Source organism: Saccopteryx bilineata, chromosome 11 (assembly GCF_036850765.1).
Source record: "Saccopteryx bilineata isolate mSacBil1 chromosome 11, mSacBil1_pri_phased_curated, whole genome shotgun sequence".
NCBI lineage: Eukaryota > Metazoa > Chordata > Mammalia > Chiroptera > Emballonuridae > Saccopteryx > Saccopteryx bilineata.
This window is the reverse complement of record NC_089500.1, coordinates 50,530,504-50,551,246: the sequence shown is the minus strand read 5'-3', so window position 1 is coordinate 50,551,246 and position 20,743 is coordinate 50,530,504. Positions and strand designations below refer to the sequence as shown.

The window sequence follows — 20,743 nt, the reverse complement described above, 5'->3', positions numbered from 1 at the left end:
CTCAAAGTTGGTTTTTCAAGATGATTATTCTTAAATTAAGTGTAACCCAGTTTGGTCCAGGCATGTGGCAGTTGGAATGTCTGCCTACTACATCGCCATCTTGGAATCCTCCTGTACTCAAATTCTTTAAAAGTCAGAATAGAATACTTGCAAATCTAATTTAGAGCTCTTTTAACTTCAGTAGCAAATTTTAATAAAGGTACTTTTTACCATTTTATTATCAATTAAAATTTTATAGAAATTAGAATCTGTATTTGCTATAATGTAATGTTCAGGAATTAACTATTAAGAAGGCTGGTATGAAGACTATTAGATATGTAGGTGACTTTAAGGGACATATATTATGCAAAAGCCTAAAGTAGAACTTGTTATTTTCTTCACTGAATCTTTCTGTGCTTCTCCCTTTTTTCCTATGTAAGTTTACTTATTCATTTATCCATTTACTCATTAATTAAGTTAATATAATCTACTTACAAATATTCATTGAATGCTAACTGTATACCAGGTACGTCAGCCCTGGGACTTCAGAAGATTGTATTATCGGATTAGCACAGTAGTAATGGATAATTTTGCCTGTTTTCCCATATCCTTCCCATCATAGTTACTGTTTTTGATCTTTGCCAATATGATAGGTAGAAATAGTATTATAGTATGGTTTTAATTTTCTTATTAGTGTTGAGAATTTTTACATAAGTTTAAAATCCATTTGTATTTTTTTAAGTGTGAACTGTTGGTTTACACACTTAAAAACAAACAAGTCAAAGAAAGTTTGTGCAAATGAGATGCAAAACCAACTTTTATTTCATTGGTGAAAATGCACTATACAAAAGGCTGAAAGTACTAGAGTATCTGCACGTTCCCTGGTCCCCTAATTTTTGTGAGCAGTGTATGTTAAGGAAATTAGGTCTTTGTCTATGATATAAATTGTGAATCTATTTTCCAGTTATGTAAATTTTAATTTTTTTCTTTTTTTTTGCCATAGAAACATTAAATTTCATTAGTTGAATGTATTTATTTTACTTTATGACTTCTGGATTTTTTAGTCATAATTAGAAAGGTGTTTCTCTTTAAGATTTCCCCATGTTTTCTTCTAGAACATTTATGGGTTTCATAATTATATCTTTGATTCATTTAGATTTTGTCATGGTATAAAGTGTAGGGTATGGATCCAACTTTGTTTTTTTTTTATTTATTTTTATTATTTTTTTTTTTTCATTTTTCTGAAGCTGGAAACAGGGAGAGACAGTCAGACAGACTCCCGCATGTGCCCGACCGGGATCCACCCGGCACGCCCACCAGGGGCGACGCTCTGCCCACCAGGGGGTGATGCTCTGCCCATCCTGGGCGTCGCCATGTTGCGACCAGAGCCACTCTAGCGCCTGAGGCAGAGGCCACAGAGCCATCCCCAGCACCCGGGCCATCTTTGCTCCAATGGAGCCTTGGCTGTGGGAGGGGAAGAGAGAGACAGAGAGGAAGGCGCGGCGGAGGGGTGGAGAAGCAAATGGGCGCTTCTCCTGTGTGCCCTGGCCGGGAATCGAACCCGGGTCCTCCGCACGCTAGGCCGACGCTCTACCGCTGAGCCAACCGGCTAGGGCCTCCAACTTTGTTTTATTTCCAGATGCTTACACTTTTGTTCCACAATCATTTATTTTTTTCCTGCTGATTTAGATGTTAGATGTACTAAATTTGCATATACATTTGAATTAATTTCTGGTCCTTAAGTCTTAATTTGTTAGTTTATTTGCCACTCTCTTTTGAGATTTTACAATATGAATATTTTCAATTGATTTTTATCAGGGTGACACCAGTTAACATAATTAAAACAGTTTTCAGTGCCCAATTCTACAACACATCTCTGTACACCATATTGTGTGTTCAGCCACTCAGAACCAAGTCTTTGTCCATTACCGTTTATCTGCCCTATACCCTTCTCTACCTCTCCCTGCCATTGAGCAAATAAGGACCAAAAAAAAAAAAAAAAAGGAAAAGAGAAAGAAAAAGAAAAACTATTGGAAACGGGTAATGATATGAATATGTTTTAATATTTGGTAGTGCTTGTTGCCCTGCCTCATCTTCTCCTCATTGCTTCTTTCTTACAGAATTTTCCTGGCTTTTAAAAATTTCTTCTTTTGAATTTTAAGATCAATTTTAATGTCTGGTTAGAAAAAAAGAAACTTGAATTTTTATGGCATCAAGTTAAATTTATAAGTTAAATTAAGGGAATATTGATTTCTTTAAGATGCTGATGATCCTGCCTTAAAACATGAATGTGTCTGCCTGACCAGGCAGTGGCGTCATGGACAGAGTATTGCACTGGGATGTAGAGGACCCAGGTTCGAAATCCCAAGGTTGCCAGCTTGATCATCTGATTTGAGCAAGGCTCACCAACTTGAGCCCAAGGTCGCTGGCTTGAGCAAGGAGTCACTCGGTCTGCTGTAGCCCTCCAGTCAAGGCACATATGAGAAAGCAGTCAATGAACAATGAAGGTGCCGCTACGAAGAATTGATGCTTCTCATCTCTCTCCCTTCTGGTCTGTCTGTCCCTATGCATCCCTCTCTGTGTCTGAATCTGTCTCTGTCACAAAAGAAAACCCCAAAACAAAACAAACCATGAATGTATCTTTTTTCTTTTTCTTTCAAGTTTCTGTTATCATTCTGTAAAATTTTCTTTATAAAGGTTTTGCAAATTTATTGTTAAGTTGTAGTAATCTTTTTTTTTAAATTGAATCACTTGGGTTTTCCAGGTAATAATTACAACTCCTGCAAATAGGGATAGTTTTACTTACACCTTTCTAATTATTATATCTCTAACTTATTCCTCTTTTCTAATTATATGAGCCCAAAAATACAATACAGTATTAAATAGTATTTGTGATAGTATCTGTGTTTGTCTTGTTTCTGGCTTAGTGGAGATGATTTCCTCATTAAGCATGATTCTAGTTTTTGGGCTGTATTGGAAATAGCAAGGAAGTTTTTATCTGTTCTTATTTTTTTAGTGTTATTATGAAACATGGTTATTGAATTTTATAAAAAATTTTAAGCATTTATGGAGATTGAATAGGTGATTTTTCTCCTGCTTTTTAAAATTTTTCCTCATATGTACCCAATCCTTGCATTTGTATTAGGTATTTCATGTGACCATGATGTATTATTTTTATAGTCTACTGGCTTTTATTTGCTTTTTTTTTTTTTTGAGAGAGAGAGAGAGAGAGACAGACAGACAGACACACAGGAAGGGAGAAAGATGAGAAGCGTCAACTCCTAGTTGCAGCACTTCAGTTGTTCAGTGATTGCTTCTCGCACATGCCTTTACCCAGGGGCTCCAACCGAGCCAGTGACCCCACACTCAAGCTGGTTTGCATTATTTGATCGTAAATGCCTTTTTGCTTAAGCGTTAATTTAGGAATATTTGATTGCACATACGACAAAAGATCACCCGTGTTGTAATTTTGTTCATGACGCAATTCTACATCGAACGAAGCAGCAGCAGATCGATTCGGTGATGGCATTCCCAATTGAGAACTTTGTTCGCAATTTCTAAGCACAAATCTTCAATCATTATCAACGCTTCATTGTAAATTTCTGCTGTGAAATACATGTTCATATTTGAATTTTCCTTGCGTATTCGATGGAAAATATCTTCAGCCATGTGCGATTTATATTTCTCCCATAACATTGAAATGGAATCATAAAATATTTAGTATAGCGTGTGTTGCTTTTACGTCCAACAGATGGTGCTGTTTTTTAAAAAAAGCATGTTTTTACCTGTCACAGGTGTGACATCTATATAATAGTAGGTATATAAAAAATAAAACCCCGCGTATTCGAATGCAACATTTTGTCAAAATTTCAAAGCAATCGGTGAAGAACTTTCAGAGATTTAAGATTTTGAACAAATGAACATTTACATTTTTATTTATCTATCATATATATGGAGCAATTCATTTCTAACACTTCTGGTCAACAACTGTGTGGAGGTTTTTCCCACACTAAGCAGTTCTTTTTGGCATCAGGTTGGTGTTCAAGCACTCAACTCATTTCTGCCCTGGCCAATTGGCTCAGTGGTAGAGCATTGACCCAGCGTGTTGAAGTCCTGGATTTGATTCTGGTCAGGGCATACAGGAGAGGTGACCATTTGCTTCTCTCCCCTCCTCTCTCTCTCTCTCTCTCTTCCTCTCACTTCCTCTCACTCTCTCTCTTTCCTCTCCTACAGCCATGGCTCGATTGGTTTGAGTGCACTGGCCTGACCCAGGCTCAGTGAAGCCTCCGCCTTCGGCACTAAAAATAGCTTGGTTGGGAGCATGGCCCCAGATAGGCAGAACATTGGCCCAAGATGGGGGTTGCCAGGTGGATCCAGGGCAGGGTGCCTGTGGGAGTCCATCTCTTTGTCTCTCCTACTGTCACTTAAAAAAAAAAAAGATTTCAGCTCATTTCTGACATTGTTTATCCAGAGACAGCATCAGATTCCATAGGTTAAGGGCTCAGTCCCTGAAGCCCTAAACATGCCAGGCATAGGCCCCGGTTGTCAGCTGTGCTTCTGATCAATCTGCTATATAGATTGTAGGTTCCTATGACCCCCTCCTTTCCAAAACAGTTTACAGAACTCAGGGAAACACTTATATTTACCAGTTTGTTAAAGGTATGATAAAGGATACAGATGAACAGCCAGGTGGAAAGACATCGGGCAAGGACTGGCAGTGTCATGGCACAGGAGCTTCTGACTTTGTGGAGTTGTAGAATGTCACCCTCCCTGTATGGGTATGTTCACCAACCTGGAAGCTCCCTGGACTGTGGACTATTGAGATTTTATGGATACTTCCTCATGTAGGCATGATCAATTATTAACTTCATTTCTAGCCCTTTTCTCTTCTCTGGACAAGTTGGGGCGGAGTGCTAAAAATTCTGAGCTTGGTCTTTCTGGTGACCTGTGCCCATCCAGGAGTCATCACTTAGGGTTCCTAGTGCTCGCATCACTTAGGAATTTAAAAGTGTGTTTAGGAGCATGGTGTCAGGGACAGGATCAAAGACAAATATTAGAGTAAAAGATGCTCCTAGTATTCTAATCACTTAGGAAATTACAGGTGTTTTAGAATTCTATGCCAGGAACCTGGGGCAGAGGCCAATGCATATATTTTCAGTTATCTCACATGTACCATTTCACATTCCCACCAGCAGTGTACAAGGGTTCCAGTTTCTCCACATCCTTGTCCACACTTGTTATTTTGTTGTGTTTTTTTTTTTAAAATAGCCATCCTCATGGATGTGAGTGGCATCTCATTGTGGTTTTTATTTGCATTTCCCTAATAATTTGTGATTTTGAGCATTTTGATATGCTTTTGACCATTTGTATATCTTTGGAGAAACATATGTTTATGTCCTTTGCTTATTTTAAGATTGGTTTTGTTTTTTGGTTGAGTTTAAGGAGTTTTAAAATATATTTTTAGGTATCTATTTCTTATTAGAAACATGATTTGAAACCAACTATACTCAAAGAACCAGCTTTTTAATGTCATTAGTTTTACTATATGTTTTCTGTTTTGTTGATATCTGTTCTTTATTATATTCTTCCTTTTGGTTTACTTTGCTCTATTTTCCTAATGTCTTAAAGTAGAACCTTGGGTCAATGGATTTAGATATTTTTTCTTTTCTAATATAAGCACTTAAAGCCATAGGTTTCCTTGAATTACTGCTTTAGTAGCATTCCACATTATTTTAATACATATTTTATATTTTCATTTTCATTCACTTCTAGATATTTTCTAATATTACTTATGATTTCATTTTGACCTGTATAATTTATTTAGAAGTATGCTATTTCATTCCCAAATATTTGGGGTTTATCTTGATATTTTCTTGTTACTGATTTCTAACTTAAATCATTGGGTTAGAAGATGAATATACACTGATGGTTTCAGTCTTCTTAGATTTATTAAGCCTTGTTTTTATAGCCCAGCATATGAGTTATATTTGTGAGTGTATTGTGTACAGTTTTTATATCATTTTGTACAGTCTTTTTTTTTTTAATTTTTTTATTTTTTTAAATTAATTTTGAGAGAGGAGAGAGAGAGAGAGAGAAGGGGGAAGGAGGAGCAGGAAGCATCAACTCCCATATGTGCCTTGACCAGGCAAACCCAGGGTTTTGAACCGGCGACCTCAGCGTTTCCAGGTCGACGCTTTATCCACTGCGCCACCACAGGTCAGGCCTGTACAGTCTTTTTGAATGTATAGTTTATAATTGTTGAATGCAGTGTTCTGTGAGTGTCAGATCAAGTTGGTTGTTAGTACTGTTCAGAACTTCTGTGTCTTTGGAGAATTTTGGCTTAATTGGTTTATCAGTTGGTGGGTAGATTTTTTTTAGGTGAGTTTAGGATTGTTTTACTGATACAAGATCTGTGATCTACCGAATACCCTGTCAAGAACTGTCAAAGGTCTGAGCTTTTACCCTATTACGTTAGTTTAGACCTAAGATTTTATTAAAATAGGATTTTATTGCTCCCTGCATAGCAAGAAGCATGTGTTTTATGTTCATGAATTTCCTCCAAGTCCCATGGAGAGGATGCCGAGCAGCCTTGTTAAATGCTCTGTGTTTACAAAAGGTTTGATGCATAGCTAAAGAACCCAAGCTTAGGCCCTGGCCGGTTGGCTCAGCGGTAGAGCGTCGGCCTAGCGTGCGGAGGACCCGGGTTCGATTCCCGGCCAGGGCACACAGGAGAAGCGCCCATTTGCTTCTCCACCCCTCCGCCGTGCTTTCCTCTCTGTCTCTCTCTTCCCCTCCCGCAGCCAAGGCTCCATTGGAGCAAAGATGGCCCGGGCGCTGGGGATGGCTCTGTGGCCTCTGCCCCAGGCGCTAGAGTGGCTCTGGTCGCAACATGGCGACGCCCAGGATGGGCAGATTATCGCCCCCTGGTGGGCAGAGCGTCGCCCCTGGTGGGCGTGCCGGGTGGATCCCGGTCGGGCGCATGCGGGAGTCTGTCTGACTGTCTCTCCCCATTTCCAGCTTCAGAAAAAATGAAAAAAAAAAAAAAAAAAAAAAGAACCCAAGCTTAGGAAACCCCAATCTTTTATATGGGTTGCAAACATATTATTCAACCTTTTACCTTTGAGGGAGCCTTTATTAAACTAGACAGCAAACAGATCTGCCCTCAGCCTTGGAGGGAGACACAATCCCCATTTTCCATGCTATACAAATCCCTGAAAAATGTATTCTGGAACAAAAGCTGTCATTGCCTTTGTCATGTCGGGAGACCTATGGTGAATTGTGTCCTAGCTGTCTAGTGGATCATGAGTTTTTCCAGTTTGAGTGGTGTAAACAGGCACTATTCTTGGCCCTGTGGGAGCTCCAGGCACTGTTTCTTCTCTGTCCTTTTGGGCAGTCCTATTCCTGGCCTCAGATAGTAGTACCCCTGCACACTTTTGCTGATCAGTACTTAGGGGAATTTCTTCAGTGTGACTATCTGCAGATCTATGGAGTTCTCTCTGCAGTTCTTTTGTCTATAGTACTCTGTCCTGTGAACTCTATTGGTCTTGGCTGCTGTAAATTCTCAGCTGTCTCCTCAGCTCTGGATTTCTTCTAGGCTCTGCCCAGATTACTCCTTCCTGTGGCCTAGAAACTCTCCAGAGTTGGTGGGGGCAGTTTGATTATAATATTCCTCAGAGTAATCGCTGCCTGCTCCTCTGCCTCCTTCTCCCTTTGATGAGCTTCTTGGATCTGTAAATTCATAGTCTTCATTAAATTTAAACATTTTTGGCTATTCCTCAAATATTTTTTCTTTCCCCTTATTTTATACTCTTTTACTAAGGTGGTTTCAAGTGCATCAGTCTCTTCTTTAGTGTCTAATCTGCTGTTAATCCAGTCTAGTGTATTTTTCATTTCTGCATTGTAATTTTTTTCTCTAGATGCTCAATTTTATCTTTTTTTAATGTTTATTTTATTAACTTTAGAGAGAGGGGAAGGTGAGAGAAAGAGAGAGAGAGAGAGAAAGAGACAGACAGAGACAGGAACATAGATCTGTTCCAAACAGTATGTACCTTGACCAGGGATCAAACTGGCAACCTCTGTGCTTTGGAACGATGCTCTAACCAACCGAGCTATCTGGCCAGGGCCAATTTGATCTTTTATAAAAATAGTTTTCACTTTTCTTAACATGCTCATTTTTTGTTTACATTTTGAACATATGATATGGTTATAAATGCCTTAATACCCTTTCTTCCCCTTTTTTCTAACCTTTTAAAAATGGCTGCAAGTAAACCTACCTGACTTTTTTTTTTTTTTTTACTTATTATATCATCTGTGTCATTCCTGTGTTTTTATTGAGTGATTTTTCCTCTTATAATGTGTTGTGTTTTCCTGATTCTTTATATTCCTGGTAGTTTTTTATTCTTTGTAAGACATTTCATTTTCAGTTTTTTGGGTACTGGATATTTTCATATTCCTATAAATATTCTTGAGCTTTGTTTTTGGACAAAGTTTCTTTGAAACTGGTTTATCCTTTTGAGACTTCCATTAAGTTTTTTTAGTTAGGATCAGAGCAGACTTTAGAGGTTTTTTATTTTTATTTTTAATTACTGAGGCAATATCTGTAAATTATGGGAGTTTCTCATTTTGGCCAGTGGGAGCAGTAACTATTTCCAGTCTTGTGTGAGTTCTAGGAATTGTTCCCATTGATCATTTCTGATTCTTTCCCTGACATTTAGTTTCATCACTCATATATGGTATCAATACTCAGCTGGAAACTTGATGTTTTGCAGCTTTTTTTTTTTTTCCTCTGCTTTTTTTTTTTTTTCTGAAGCTGGAAACGGGGAGAGACAGTCAGACAGACTCCCGCATGCGCCTGACCGGGATCCACCCGGCACGCCCACCAGGGGCAACGCTCTGCCCACCAGGGGGCGATGCTCTGCCCCTCTGGGGCGTCGCTCTGTTGTGACCAGAACCACTCTAGCGCCTGGGGCAGAGGCCAAGGAGCCATCCCCAGCGCCCGGGCCATCTTTGCTCCAATGGAGCCTTGGCTGCAGGAGGGGAAGAGAGAGACAGAGAAGAAGGAGGGGGGGATGGAGAAGCAAATGGACGCTTCTCCTATGTGCCCTGGCCGGGAATCGAACCCGGGTCCCCCGCACGCCAGGCCGATGCTCTACCGCTGAGCCAATCGGCCAGGGCGATGTTTTGCAGCTTTAAAGCCCCTGTTCTCTCTGTATTGCTCTCTCCTATCTGGTACTCTACTACTCTGCATACTCTGCCTGCTTGCCCTTTTCTGACTCCCAGCTCTATCTCTTCTACTGAGACTTTTGAGCTCTGAATGGGTCTCCTTCCCCATGCTGCTGCCTAAAACTTTCTCAAGACGGTAAGCTGGAGCACTTACTTCTCCTTTTTACAGACCACTACTCTGTGCTGCTTGACATCCATTCAGCATCTGAAGGCCTTTAGAAAAATGATTTTTAGAAGTAATTTCAGATGAAATGTACTCCATGTTGTCCAAAAACAGAACTTGGCTTTTGTTTATATAATTATGGTAGTTGCATTATTGCAAAACTTTGTTGATATGTTCATTTTATAATTACTTTTTTTAATAATTCAAGCTATATTTTATAAAATTAAAGATGTTTATTTTAAAATTGTCACTAGAAAAATTTAAGATTAAATCCTGTGATTGAAATTTAATTCTCTTTAAAAGACTACACTTTCTTCTAGAAATATTTTTAAATTTATTTTATAACTTTAAATTTAAAGATATGTTTTCTTATATCTACTGTTTTGCTATTTAATTTTTGGTGAATTTATGAAGTTGTATCACTCCTCAGTTAGGAAACTGCAGTTCAATGGTGTACGCACATTCTTATCTTTTCATTGTAGTATAAAGTTCTTTTCCTATAAGCATTAAGAATGATTTCAGTCCATAAAAGTTCATGTAGTCAAAGCACAGTATGAATTTCATTATTTAGAAAATTGTTCTAATGTCCATGACTTTTTAATGTACCTAAAAATTTCTCTTACAGATCAGGGGGCTGATTTTGGATGGATCTTCACAGATTATTGAACAAGGTTTAACAAGTGGCTTTCTTCATCCACTTTCTGAAAAACAGGACAAGTGTAGCGAGCCCACTACTTTACTACTAGATACCTGCAATTTGTCAGAATTATGTGAAATGGCAAAGCATTTGCCTCCTCTGAATGAAATGGAACTTCTGACGTTACAGCTGATGAAAAATGATATGTCTGTTTCAGAGCAAGATTTATTTTCAAGGATTGTTGAAAACAACTCTAGCTTTACAAAAGTGATTACCTTAATGGGACAGAAATACCTGGTGCCACCGAAAAGCAGTTTTCTTTTGTCTGACATTTCTTGTATGTACCCTCTTCTAAATTGTAAGTAATTATTTTGTTTATTATTAGAAAAAGATCATTTTTCTGTGGCCTCAAAAGTCAAGAGCTAGTCTGAATGTTGAATGAGGGTAAACATTTTATGAGGATAGGGTAAACACTGAATTTTCTTAGTGTAATTTTGCTTTTAGGTTCGATTTTAAAATGCTGACTTTCGCTTTTTAAATTTTTTCTTAATTCTTATTATGAACAAAGAATAAAAAACTAGTCCCCAATAGAGCAAATACAGTTGCTGTTTTGTACTTAGGAATTCAGGATATAATTGGGTTTGACCGAATAACTTTATTAACTTTTCTTTATAGCAAAGTAGAAATACTGCAGATATGAATTTAATTCTTAGCCTTTTAGGTGACATTTTAAGTTAATGTTCAGTTTATTTTATAAAATTTCTTGAAATCTTTTCTTGTATGAAGTTGAAAAACTTAAGTATTGAATGAAGTCCAGACCAGAATTTGAATTTAGATTCTGAAGCTTGACTAATTGTGAGTCTTTGTGTACTTCATAAAACTGAGTTTCAGTTTACCAATCTATAAAATGGATATGATAATACCTACTTTTGAGGAGCAAATGAAATAATCTATATCAGGACCTTAGCTCCATGATTTTTGTTTTTAATATATTACAACTCAACATTCTAAGGGATGAGATCAAGTGTAATTTAATCTGATATTTATTGTTATCTAGACAATTGATATCAAAATTCAAAGTTTAAATAACATAGCTTATTAAAGAAAAACTTCTTTTAATTGCTGCCAAACCATCTTAGACATGAGTGGTTATTCATGTTACAATATCATAAATTCCTCAGGGTAGATGATAAGTAACAAATTAATGATAAAATTTTGCTGTGTTTGAACATTTTTTCCATTCTTTTTTGATCTTTGTTTCTCTAATAGTTTAAAAACTGTTACTTCCTTATTTTAATTTGCATTCTTTTAATTACTTATGAGATTATGCATTTACAAAAATATATTTTTGTTTATAAAAGTAAGAGAAGGGACAGCTTGTCCTTACAGTGAAATTCCAATTAATAAATGTGGGTGGAATGATGGATCTGGAAAAAAATTTTTTTTTAATATATATTTTTAAAGTTTTATTTAGACAATTAATTTTAATGGGGTGACATTGATCAACTAGAGTACATAGATTCAGAGAAAACCTCTCCAGATCATATTGATGTTTGGTTATGTTGTATACCCATCACCCAAAGTCAAATTGTCCTCCGTTACCTTTTATTTGGTTTTCTTTATGCCTGTCCCCTCTCCTTACCCCCTCTCTCCTCCATTCCCCTCCCCCCTGGTAACCACTACACTCTTATCTATGTTCATGAGTCTCAATTTTGTGTCCCATCTATGTATGGAATCATACAGTTCTTAGTTTTTCCTGATTTACTTATTTCGTTCAGTATAATGTTATCAAGATCCATCCATGTTGTCATAAATGATACTGTGTCATCATTTCTTATGGCTGAGTAGTATTCCATAGTATATATTTAGCGCATCTTTATTTAATCTTCTATTGAAGGGCTTTTTGGAAAATGGAAAATGAGAGAAACCTGGTAGACTTCACTTTAACTGAGTGATCAAAGGTAGTATCACCAATGATGACACATTTTGACATTTGTATTTCCTGATACATTTTTCTGATAAGGACAGGGCATTCTTCCGTGATACTCTTGCCCAAAATAACCTAAGTTTAACCACAAAGAAATACCAAACCCGCACTGAGGTACATTTTATAAAATAACTCGTCGGTTAGCCTTCAAAAGTGTCAAGATCATAAAAGACAAAGAAAGACGAGGAGCTTTTTCAAAATGGAGGAAATTTAGGAGACATGGCAACTAAATGCAATGTGTGATCCTGATTTGGATCCAGGACCAGAAAAAAGGATACTAGGTAGACAATTGGGGAAATTTTATTATGGCCAATGTACCAATTTTAGGACTGAAACTTTATTTCATATAAAAAATTTAAAAAAGCAAAAAAACCTTGAGGTTTGAAAGGATCTTATTAATATTGCTGTTAAGGCTTACAGGGTACGGTATTTTAAAATCACTGGTTAAATCATTGGTGACTACATGAGCTGTAGTTATTTTTAGATAGTCTCTGTAAAAATAGTAGGTGTAATCATGTTAAAATCCCAGTGGTACTAAATTAAAGGGTGAATCTCTTAATATTTTTTGATAAGTTATTCTATTTGAATAGCTGCCACAGATTCTTTGTTGCATCACAGTATATTTGTGTATGTAGTGAATGTACTTCAGTTTGAAGAACATGTTTATATTTTATTGTTTTTAAAAGACTTGATTGATTTTTTAGAGCAAGGGGAGGTTGCAGAGAGGAGCAGGAAGCGGTAGCTTGTAATAGTTGCTTCTTGTATGTGCCTTGACAGGACAAGCCTGAGGTTTCGAGTGGGTGACTTTAGTGTTTCAGGTTGGTGCTTTATCTACTGCACCACCACAGGTCAGGCCATATTTAGTTTTTAAAGTGATTCTGAAATTGTGTCGTTGTTCTTAGATGGGAAAACATATGATGTAATTGTGATAGATCCACCATGGCAGAACAAATCAGTTAAAAGGAGTAACAGGTAGGTGTAAATAAATTTTCTATTAAATATGTTTTCTAAAAGCTATTGTCCTTTGTACAATCTAGTTATGTATGCTAAAAGCATTAGTTTATAATACAGTTTGTCTCAAACTTCAAAAACACTTGAGTTTTAAAATTTTAATTTCCTTAAGTATATAATTCTCTTAAACTAGAGTACATGAGGTGTAAAGATATTAAAAGTAATATATTCATGACTAAGATTATTGATTGAACCAGTTCAGGGATGTTTTTATAACAGCAAAGGGCAGCATTTTTGCCTTCTTTGATATCAAATTATAAAGTATAGAAATATGTTCCAAAATATTGATTTCCTTAATAATCTGACCTTTGCCCTAAGCTGCTGAAGGCAATCTGTGTCATTCCTGGTAGGATTGTCTTTGTGTGTGTGTGGACATCATTTTTTGAAAACACTGTTTTTCTTTATTGCTTCTCATTATTATAGTTAGATGTTAAATTAAAAAAAATCAGATAGGCCAATTCTGTAATATTCTTTGGTAATATTTTATAGTTTTCTCCAAGAGTTATTTAAAAAATATGTAGCTTAAATTTTATTTGATTTTTTTATTATCATTTTTATGGTAATCATTCCTTTGGTCTCCTTTTCTATGAGTCTGTTTTTGTTTTGTTTGTTTTGTATATTTGGATTTCACATAAAAGTGAAACCATATATTTGTCTTTCTCTGGCTAACTTATTTCACTTAGCATAATAACCCTCTAGATCCATTTATGTCATTACTAATGGCAAGATTTCATTTTTTTATTGCTGTGTAATAAATTCTCAGTATGTATGTGTGTGTGTGTGTATCACATCTTTATTCATTCATCTATTGATGGACACCTAGGTTGCTTCCATGTCTTAGTTATTGTAAATAATGCTGCAAGGGGTGCATATATCTGTTTGAATTAGTGTTCTCATTTCCTTTGGATAAATAACCCAAAGTGGATTTGCTGGGTTGTATGGTATACCTGTTTTTTAAGGAATCTTTATACTGTTTTCCATAGGAGAACTGTGTACCAATTCACAGCCCCACTGACAGTACACAAGGTTTCCTTTTCTCCATACCCTCGCTAAGTCTTATTTGTTGACTTTTTGTGTTTGTGTGATAGAGACAGAGAGAGAGACAGAGAGGGGGACAGATAGGGACAGACAGACAGGAAGGGGGAGAGATGAGAAGCATCAATTCTTCATTGCAGCTCCTTAGTTATTCATTGATTGCTTTCTCATATGTGCCTTGACTGGGAAGCTACAGCAGAGTAAGTGACGCCTTGCTCAAGCCAGTGACTTTGGGCTCAACCAGGGACCTTGGGCTCAAGCCAGCAACCTTGGGCTTCAAGCCAGTGACATTTAGGCTCAAGCCAGCGACCCCACACTCAAGCTGTTGAACCCATGCTCAAGCTGGTGACCTCGGGGTTTTGAACCTGGGTTCTCTGCATTCTAGTCTGATGATCTATCCACTGTACCACTGCCTGGTCAGGCATTTGTTCACTTTTTGATAATAGTCATTCTGACAGGTGTGAGGTAGTATCTAATTGTTTTTGATTTGCATTTTCCTGATGATTAGTAATGTTGAGCATCTTTTCATGTCTGTTGACTGTATGTCTTCTTTGGAGAAATGTCTTTTCATGTGTCCTTTACCCATTTTTCTGTTGGATTGTTTTTTATTATTGAGTTGTATGAATTTCTTTATTTCTTTTTTTTAGAGAGAGAAAGAGAGGCAGACTGACAGGAAGAGAGAGAGATGAGAAGCATCAACTTTTAATCACCTTAGTTTTTCATTGATTACTTTCTCCTGTGTGCCTTGACTGGGAGGTTCCAGCCAAGCCAGTAACCCCTTGCTCAAGACAGTGACCTTGGGCTCAAGCCAGCAACCTTGGGCTTTAAGCCAGCAACTTTTGTTTCCAACCATGGGGTAATGTCTTTATGATCTCATGTTCAAGCTGGCGACCCCACGCTCAAGCTAGTGAGCCTGTGCTCAAGCCAGATAAGCCTGCGCTTAACCCAGCGACCTTGGGGTTACAAACTTGGGTCCTCAGCATTCCAGGCTTAAGCATCCGAGGCTGATGCTCTATTCACTGTGCCACCACCTGGTCAGGCTGTGTGAATTTCTTATCTATTTTGAATATCAACCCAGATGAGATATATCATTTGTGAATGTATTCTCCCTTTCATTAGGCTGCTGTTTTGTTCACTGTGCAGGAAGCTTTTTAGTTTGATGCAGTCCCATTTATTTAGTTTTGCTTTTGTTTCCCTGCTTGAGAGGATGTATCAAAAAGATATTGCTCAACTGATGTCAAATAGTTTACTTCCTGTGTTTTCTTCTTGGACTTTTATGGTTTCAGCCCTTACATTTAAGTCTTTAACTCATTTTGAGTTTATTTTTGTTAGCCCATGAAAATTTTAAGGCATATGTGAAAGGCTTACTACACCGGCCTGGCCAGTTTGCTCTGTGGATAGAGTATCAGCTTGGCATGCAGATGTCCCAGGTATGATCCCTGGTCAGGGCACACATGAGAAGCAACCATCTACTTTTTTTCCCCTCTGTCTCCCCTTCTCTTTCTGTTCCCTTCTCGAAGCCAGTGGCTCAGTTGGTTCGAGCGGCAGCTTGGGTTGCTGAAGATAGCTCTGTTGATTGGAGCATTAGTCCCGAATGGGGGTTGCTGGGTGGATTCCGGTTGGGGCACATGTGGGAGTCTTATCTCCTCTCTTCTCACTTACAAAAAAAGAAAGGCTTACACTACCAAGTATCAAGACCAATTTAACAAGCTATAATAACTAAGATTGTATTCTTGAAAGGTAACAGGTGGAACAATGAAATAAAATAGAATTCAGAAACAAATTCTCACATATATAATTACCTGATTTATAACAAAAGTGACATTGTTGTGCAGGGGTGAAATACTTATTTTTTAGATAAATAATGCTTATTCAAGGTCATATTTTTGAGGAAAAATAATGAATTATGAACCCTACCTTATACCCATTTACATCAATTCTTTTTTTCTTATTAATTTTAATGGGGTGAAATTGATAAATCAGGGTACATATGTTCAGAGAAAACATCTCCAGGTTATTTTGACATTTGATTATGTTGCATACCCATTACCCTAAGTCAAATTGTCTTCTGTCACCTTCTATCTGTTTTCTTTGTGCCCCTCCCTTCCCCTGCCCCCTCGCTTTCCTCCGCCCTCCCTGCCCCCGTAACCACCACACTCTTGTCCATGTCTCTGAGTCTCATTTTTATTTTTATTTTTTTTCTGAGTCTCATTTTTATGTCCCACCTGTGTATGGAATCATATAGTTTTTAGTTTTTTCTGATTTACTTATTTCACTCTGTATAATGTTATCAAGGTCCATCCATGTTGTCGTAAATGATCCGATGTCATCATTTCTTATGGCTGAGTAGTATTCCATAGTATATATGTACCAAAGCTGCTTTTTTTAAATCTCATTTTTATTAATTTTAATGCAATGACATTGATAAATCAGGTACATATGTTCTGAGAAAACATATCCAGATTATTTTGACACTTTATTATACTGCATACCCCTTACCCAAAGTCAAATTGTCTTCTGTCACCTTCTATCTGGTTTTCTTTGTGCCACTACCCTCCCCCTACCCCCTCCCTCTTCTTCCTCGCCCCCTCCTCACCCCTCCACCCCACCCCCTGTTACCATCACATTCTTGTCCATGTCTCTGAGTCTCATTTTTTATGTCCCATTTATGTATGGGTTCATACAGTTCTTAGTTTTTTCTGATTTACTTATTTCACTCCTTATTAATGATATCGAAGTCCATCCATGTTATTGTAAATGATCGATGTCATCATTTCTTATGGCTGAATAGTATTCCATAGTATATATGTACCAAATCTTTTTAATCCACTCATCCACTGATGGACACTGGGGCTGTTTCCAGATCTTCGCTATTGTGAACAATGTTGCCATAAACATGGGGGTGCATTTCTCCTTTTGGAATAGTGCTATGCTGTTCTTAGGATATATTCCTAAAAGTGGGATAGCTGGGTCAAAAGGCAGTTCGATTTTTAATTTTTTGAGGAATCTCCATACTGTTTTCCACAGTGGCTGCACCAGTCTGCATTCCCACCAGCATTGCAGGAGGGTTCCTTTTTCTCCACATCCTCGCCAGCACTTATTCTGTGTTGTTTTGTTGATGAGCGGCATTCTGACTGTTGTGAGGTGGTATCTCATTGTGGTTTTATTTGTATTTCTCTAATGATTAGTGATGTTTAGCATTTTTTCATATGCCTATTGGCAATCTGTATGTCCTCTATGGAGAAGTGTCTATTCATATCTTTTGCCCATTTTTTGATTGGATTGTTTGTCTTCCTGGTGTTGAGTTTTACAAGTTCTTTATAAATTTTGGTTATTAACCCCTTATCAGATGTATTGTTGATATCTTCTCACATTGTGTAGTTTGTATTTTTATTCTGTTCTTATTGTCTTTAGCTGTGCAAAATCTTTATAGTTTGATATAGTCCCATTTGTTTATCCTGTCTTTTGTTTCACTTGTCCATGGAGATAAATCAGCAAAATATTGCTGTGAGTGATGTTGGAGAGCTTACTGCCTGTGTTTTCTTCTAAGATGCTTATGGTTTCACGACTTATATTTAAGTCTTTTATCCATTTTTAGTTTATTTTTGTGAATGGTGTAAGTTGGTGGTCTAGTTTCATTTTTTTGCAGGTAGATGTCCAATTTTCCCAACACCATTTGTTAAAGAGGCTGTCTTTACTCCATGGTATGCTCTTACCTCCTTTGTCAAATATCAGTGGTCCATAAAATGTGTTGGTTTATTTCTGGGTTCTCAGTTCTGTTCCATTGATCTATATACCTGTTCTTATGCCAGTACCAGGCTGTTCTAAGTACAATGGCCTTGTAGTATAACTTGATATTAGGAAGTGTGATACCTCCCGCTTTATTCTTCCTTTTCAAGATTGCTGAGGCTATTCGTGTTCATTTTTGGTTCCATATAAATTTTTGGAATATTTGTTCTATATCCTTGAAGTATGTCATTAGTATTTTAATTGGTATTGCATTGAATTTATAAATTGCTTTGGGTAATATAGACATTTTAATGATGTTTATTCTTCCTAATCATGAGCACGGTATATGCTTCCAGTTGTCTGTATCTTCTTTGTTTTCTTTTATCAATGTCTTATATAATTTTCCAAGTACAAGTCTTTAATATACTTACTAAAGACTTACTCCTAGGTACTTTATATTTACTCCTAGGTACTTTATTTTTTTGGTTGCAATAGTGAAGGGGATTATTTCTTTAATTTCTCTTTCTGACAGTTCATTGTGAGTGTATAAAAATACCTCTGATTTCTGAATATTAATTTTATATCCTGCCTTCTTGCTGAATTCATTTATCAAGTCCAGTAGTTTTTTGACTGAGACTTTAGGGTTTTCTATGTACAATATCATATCATCTGCAAATAATGATAGTTTTACTTCTTCTTTTCCAATTTGGATGCCTTTTATTTTTTTTTCTTGTCTGATTGCTGTGGCTAGGACTTCCAGAACTATGTTGAAAAAGAGTGGTGAAAGGGGGCACCCCTGCCTTGTTCCTGATCTTAAGGGGATTGCTTTTAATTTTTGCTCATTGAGTATGATGTTGGCTGTGGGTTTCTCATAGATGGCCTTTATTATGTTGAGGTATGTTCCCTGTATTCCCACTTTGCTGAGTGTTTTGATGATGAATGGGTGTTGGATTTTATCAAATGCTTTTTCTGCATCTATTGAAATTATCATGTGGTTTTTCTCCTTCCTTTTGATTATGTGATGAATCACATTGATAGATTTGCGAATATTGTACCACTCTAACCTCCCCAGCATAAATCCCACTTGATCATGATGTATGATCTTTTTCATATATTGCTGAATCCGGTTTGCTAATATTTTGTTGAGGATTTTAGCAGCTAAAATCATCAGGGATATTGGCCTATAATTTTCTTTCTTTGTGTTGTCTTTGCCTGGTTTTGGAATCAGAATTATGCTTGCCTCATTAAAGGAGTTTGGAAGTCTTTCTTCCTCTTGAATTTTTGTAAATAGCTTGAGAAGGATAGGAGTTAGTTCTTCTTTGAATATTTGGTGGAATTCACTTGTGAAGCCATCAGGCCCAGGACTTTTCTTTGTTGGGAGTTCTTTAATAATTGTTTCAGTCTCACTTGTTGTAATCGGTCTGTTTAAATTTTCTGATTCTTCCAGATTGATTTTTGAAAGATTGTATGTTTTAAGGAATTTGTCCATTTCATCTAGGTTGTCTAGTTTTTTGGCATACAGTTCTTCATAGTACTTTCTTACAATATTTTGTATTTCTGTTGTGTCAGTTGTTATTTCTGCACTCTCATTTCTAATTTTATTTATTTGAGTTCTCTTTTTTTTTAGGTGAGTCTAGTTAAAGGTTCATCGATCTTGTTTACCTTTTCAAAGAACCAGCTCCTGGTTTCATTGATCCTCTTTATTGTTTCTTTAGCCTCGATGTCATTTATTTCTGCTTTGATCTTTATTTCCTTCCTTCAACTACTCTGGGCTTTACTTGCTATTCTTTTTCTAGTTCTTTTAGATGCAAGCCTTTGCCCTGCCCCCGCTGGTGGGGTTGCACGCTGTACATGTGCCACAAGCCTCAGGTCTCGGCACTAAGGGCAGGGGTGAGCACCTTTGTTCAGCTGTAGGTCTCTGCCTGTTTCCCGGCTTCTGCTCCGCCCTCGTGGTTAGAGCTGGCTTGCTTGTCAGGCCACAAGCCTCGGCTCTGTGGGCCGGGTGGGGCTGCTGGCCCGCACTCAGCTGTGGATGTCTGCCTTTCCCTGGGCTTTTGTTCCGCCCCCGCACGCGGAGCTGGGTCACGCCTAGGGCCGCAAGCCTGGGCTCCGCAGGTCGAGTGAGGCTGCAAGCCTGGGTGCTTGCTCAGCAGTGGATCTCCTTCTGTTCCAGGCTCCCACCCTTTCCCCGCAGGCGGGATTGCAGGCGGGCCCGCAGTTTGGCGGGACAGATTTCATGTATCCCCTTTGCCCTCTGCCCCCGTGGGGCTAGACTCAGTTCACCTGGGGCCTCAGGCGTGGCTGACTGGCTTCCACCCCCGCTGATGGAACCACGCCTCTGCATCCTGCCGCTTCTTGCCCTACAGCTAACTCTCAGCAGTGTGGGTTGGGATGCTGCAGGTCAGACCCTAACACTCCATACTTTAGTCCTGAAAGCTCCCTCCTTCTAAGCGACTCTGCTCTGAGTGCCGCGGGAGAGCTTGTTTGGGTGGTATCCTGCTTCCCTTTGCTGGTATTGCTGTTTCCAAGGGAAATTTTCGCTTCAGATTTGGGGAGTGACTAATCTGAAGCCCATGGGTTAGGGTGGCCGTCTTTCAAAGTGTTTCTACCTGTGCCTTTTAAATTACACTCTCTTCCTGCTACTAAACTCCTCTCTCCCCATCCCCCAGAGCCCTAGGTGGGTGGTTGTGAAAGAGGTTTTCTGCATGGTCCCTTTAAGAAGAGTCCTGGGTCTGAGAAAACTATCTCTTTCTCACAAACAGTATCCTGACTTGTTTCTCAGCTAAATACTGTCCATAAGCCTCTTCTAGGCTCTGGGGCTGCAGGCTGGGGCTTTGTTCCTGGGGCCCAGGTCCCTCCCCTCTCCGCTAAACTCTCTTCCTGCCATACAAGTCTCTCCCGGCTGCAATTTGCTCCCCAGAGCTGGGCAACCCTCTCCGTGTTTCTGCTTTTCCTACCAGTCTCACGTGGCTTCTTCAGT

The 20,743-nt window shown here is 38.1% G+C and overlaps 1 protein-coding gene across 4 annotated transcripts in view; it reads left to right on the top strand.

Moving 5' to 3' along the window:
* Positions 1 to 20,743, top strand: part of METTL4 (methyltransferase 4, N6-adenosine) — a 70,988-nt gene that overhangs the window by 25,620 nt on the left and 24,625 nt on the right. For 3 of the 4 annotated variants that reach the window (XM_066246486.1, XM_066246485.1, XM_066246487.1), the window contains exons 5-6: positions 9,990 to 10,359; positions 12,891 to 12,960. In XM_066246486.1, coding sequence (XP_066102583.1) covers positions 9,990 to 10,359; positions 12,891 to 12,960 — 440 coding nt within the window. The remainder of the gene's footprint in view (positions 1 to 9,989; positions 10,360 to 12,890; positions 12,961 to 20,743) is intronic. The other variant, XM_066246488.1, reaches the window with a different exon arrangement.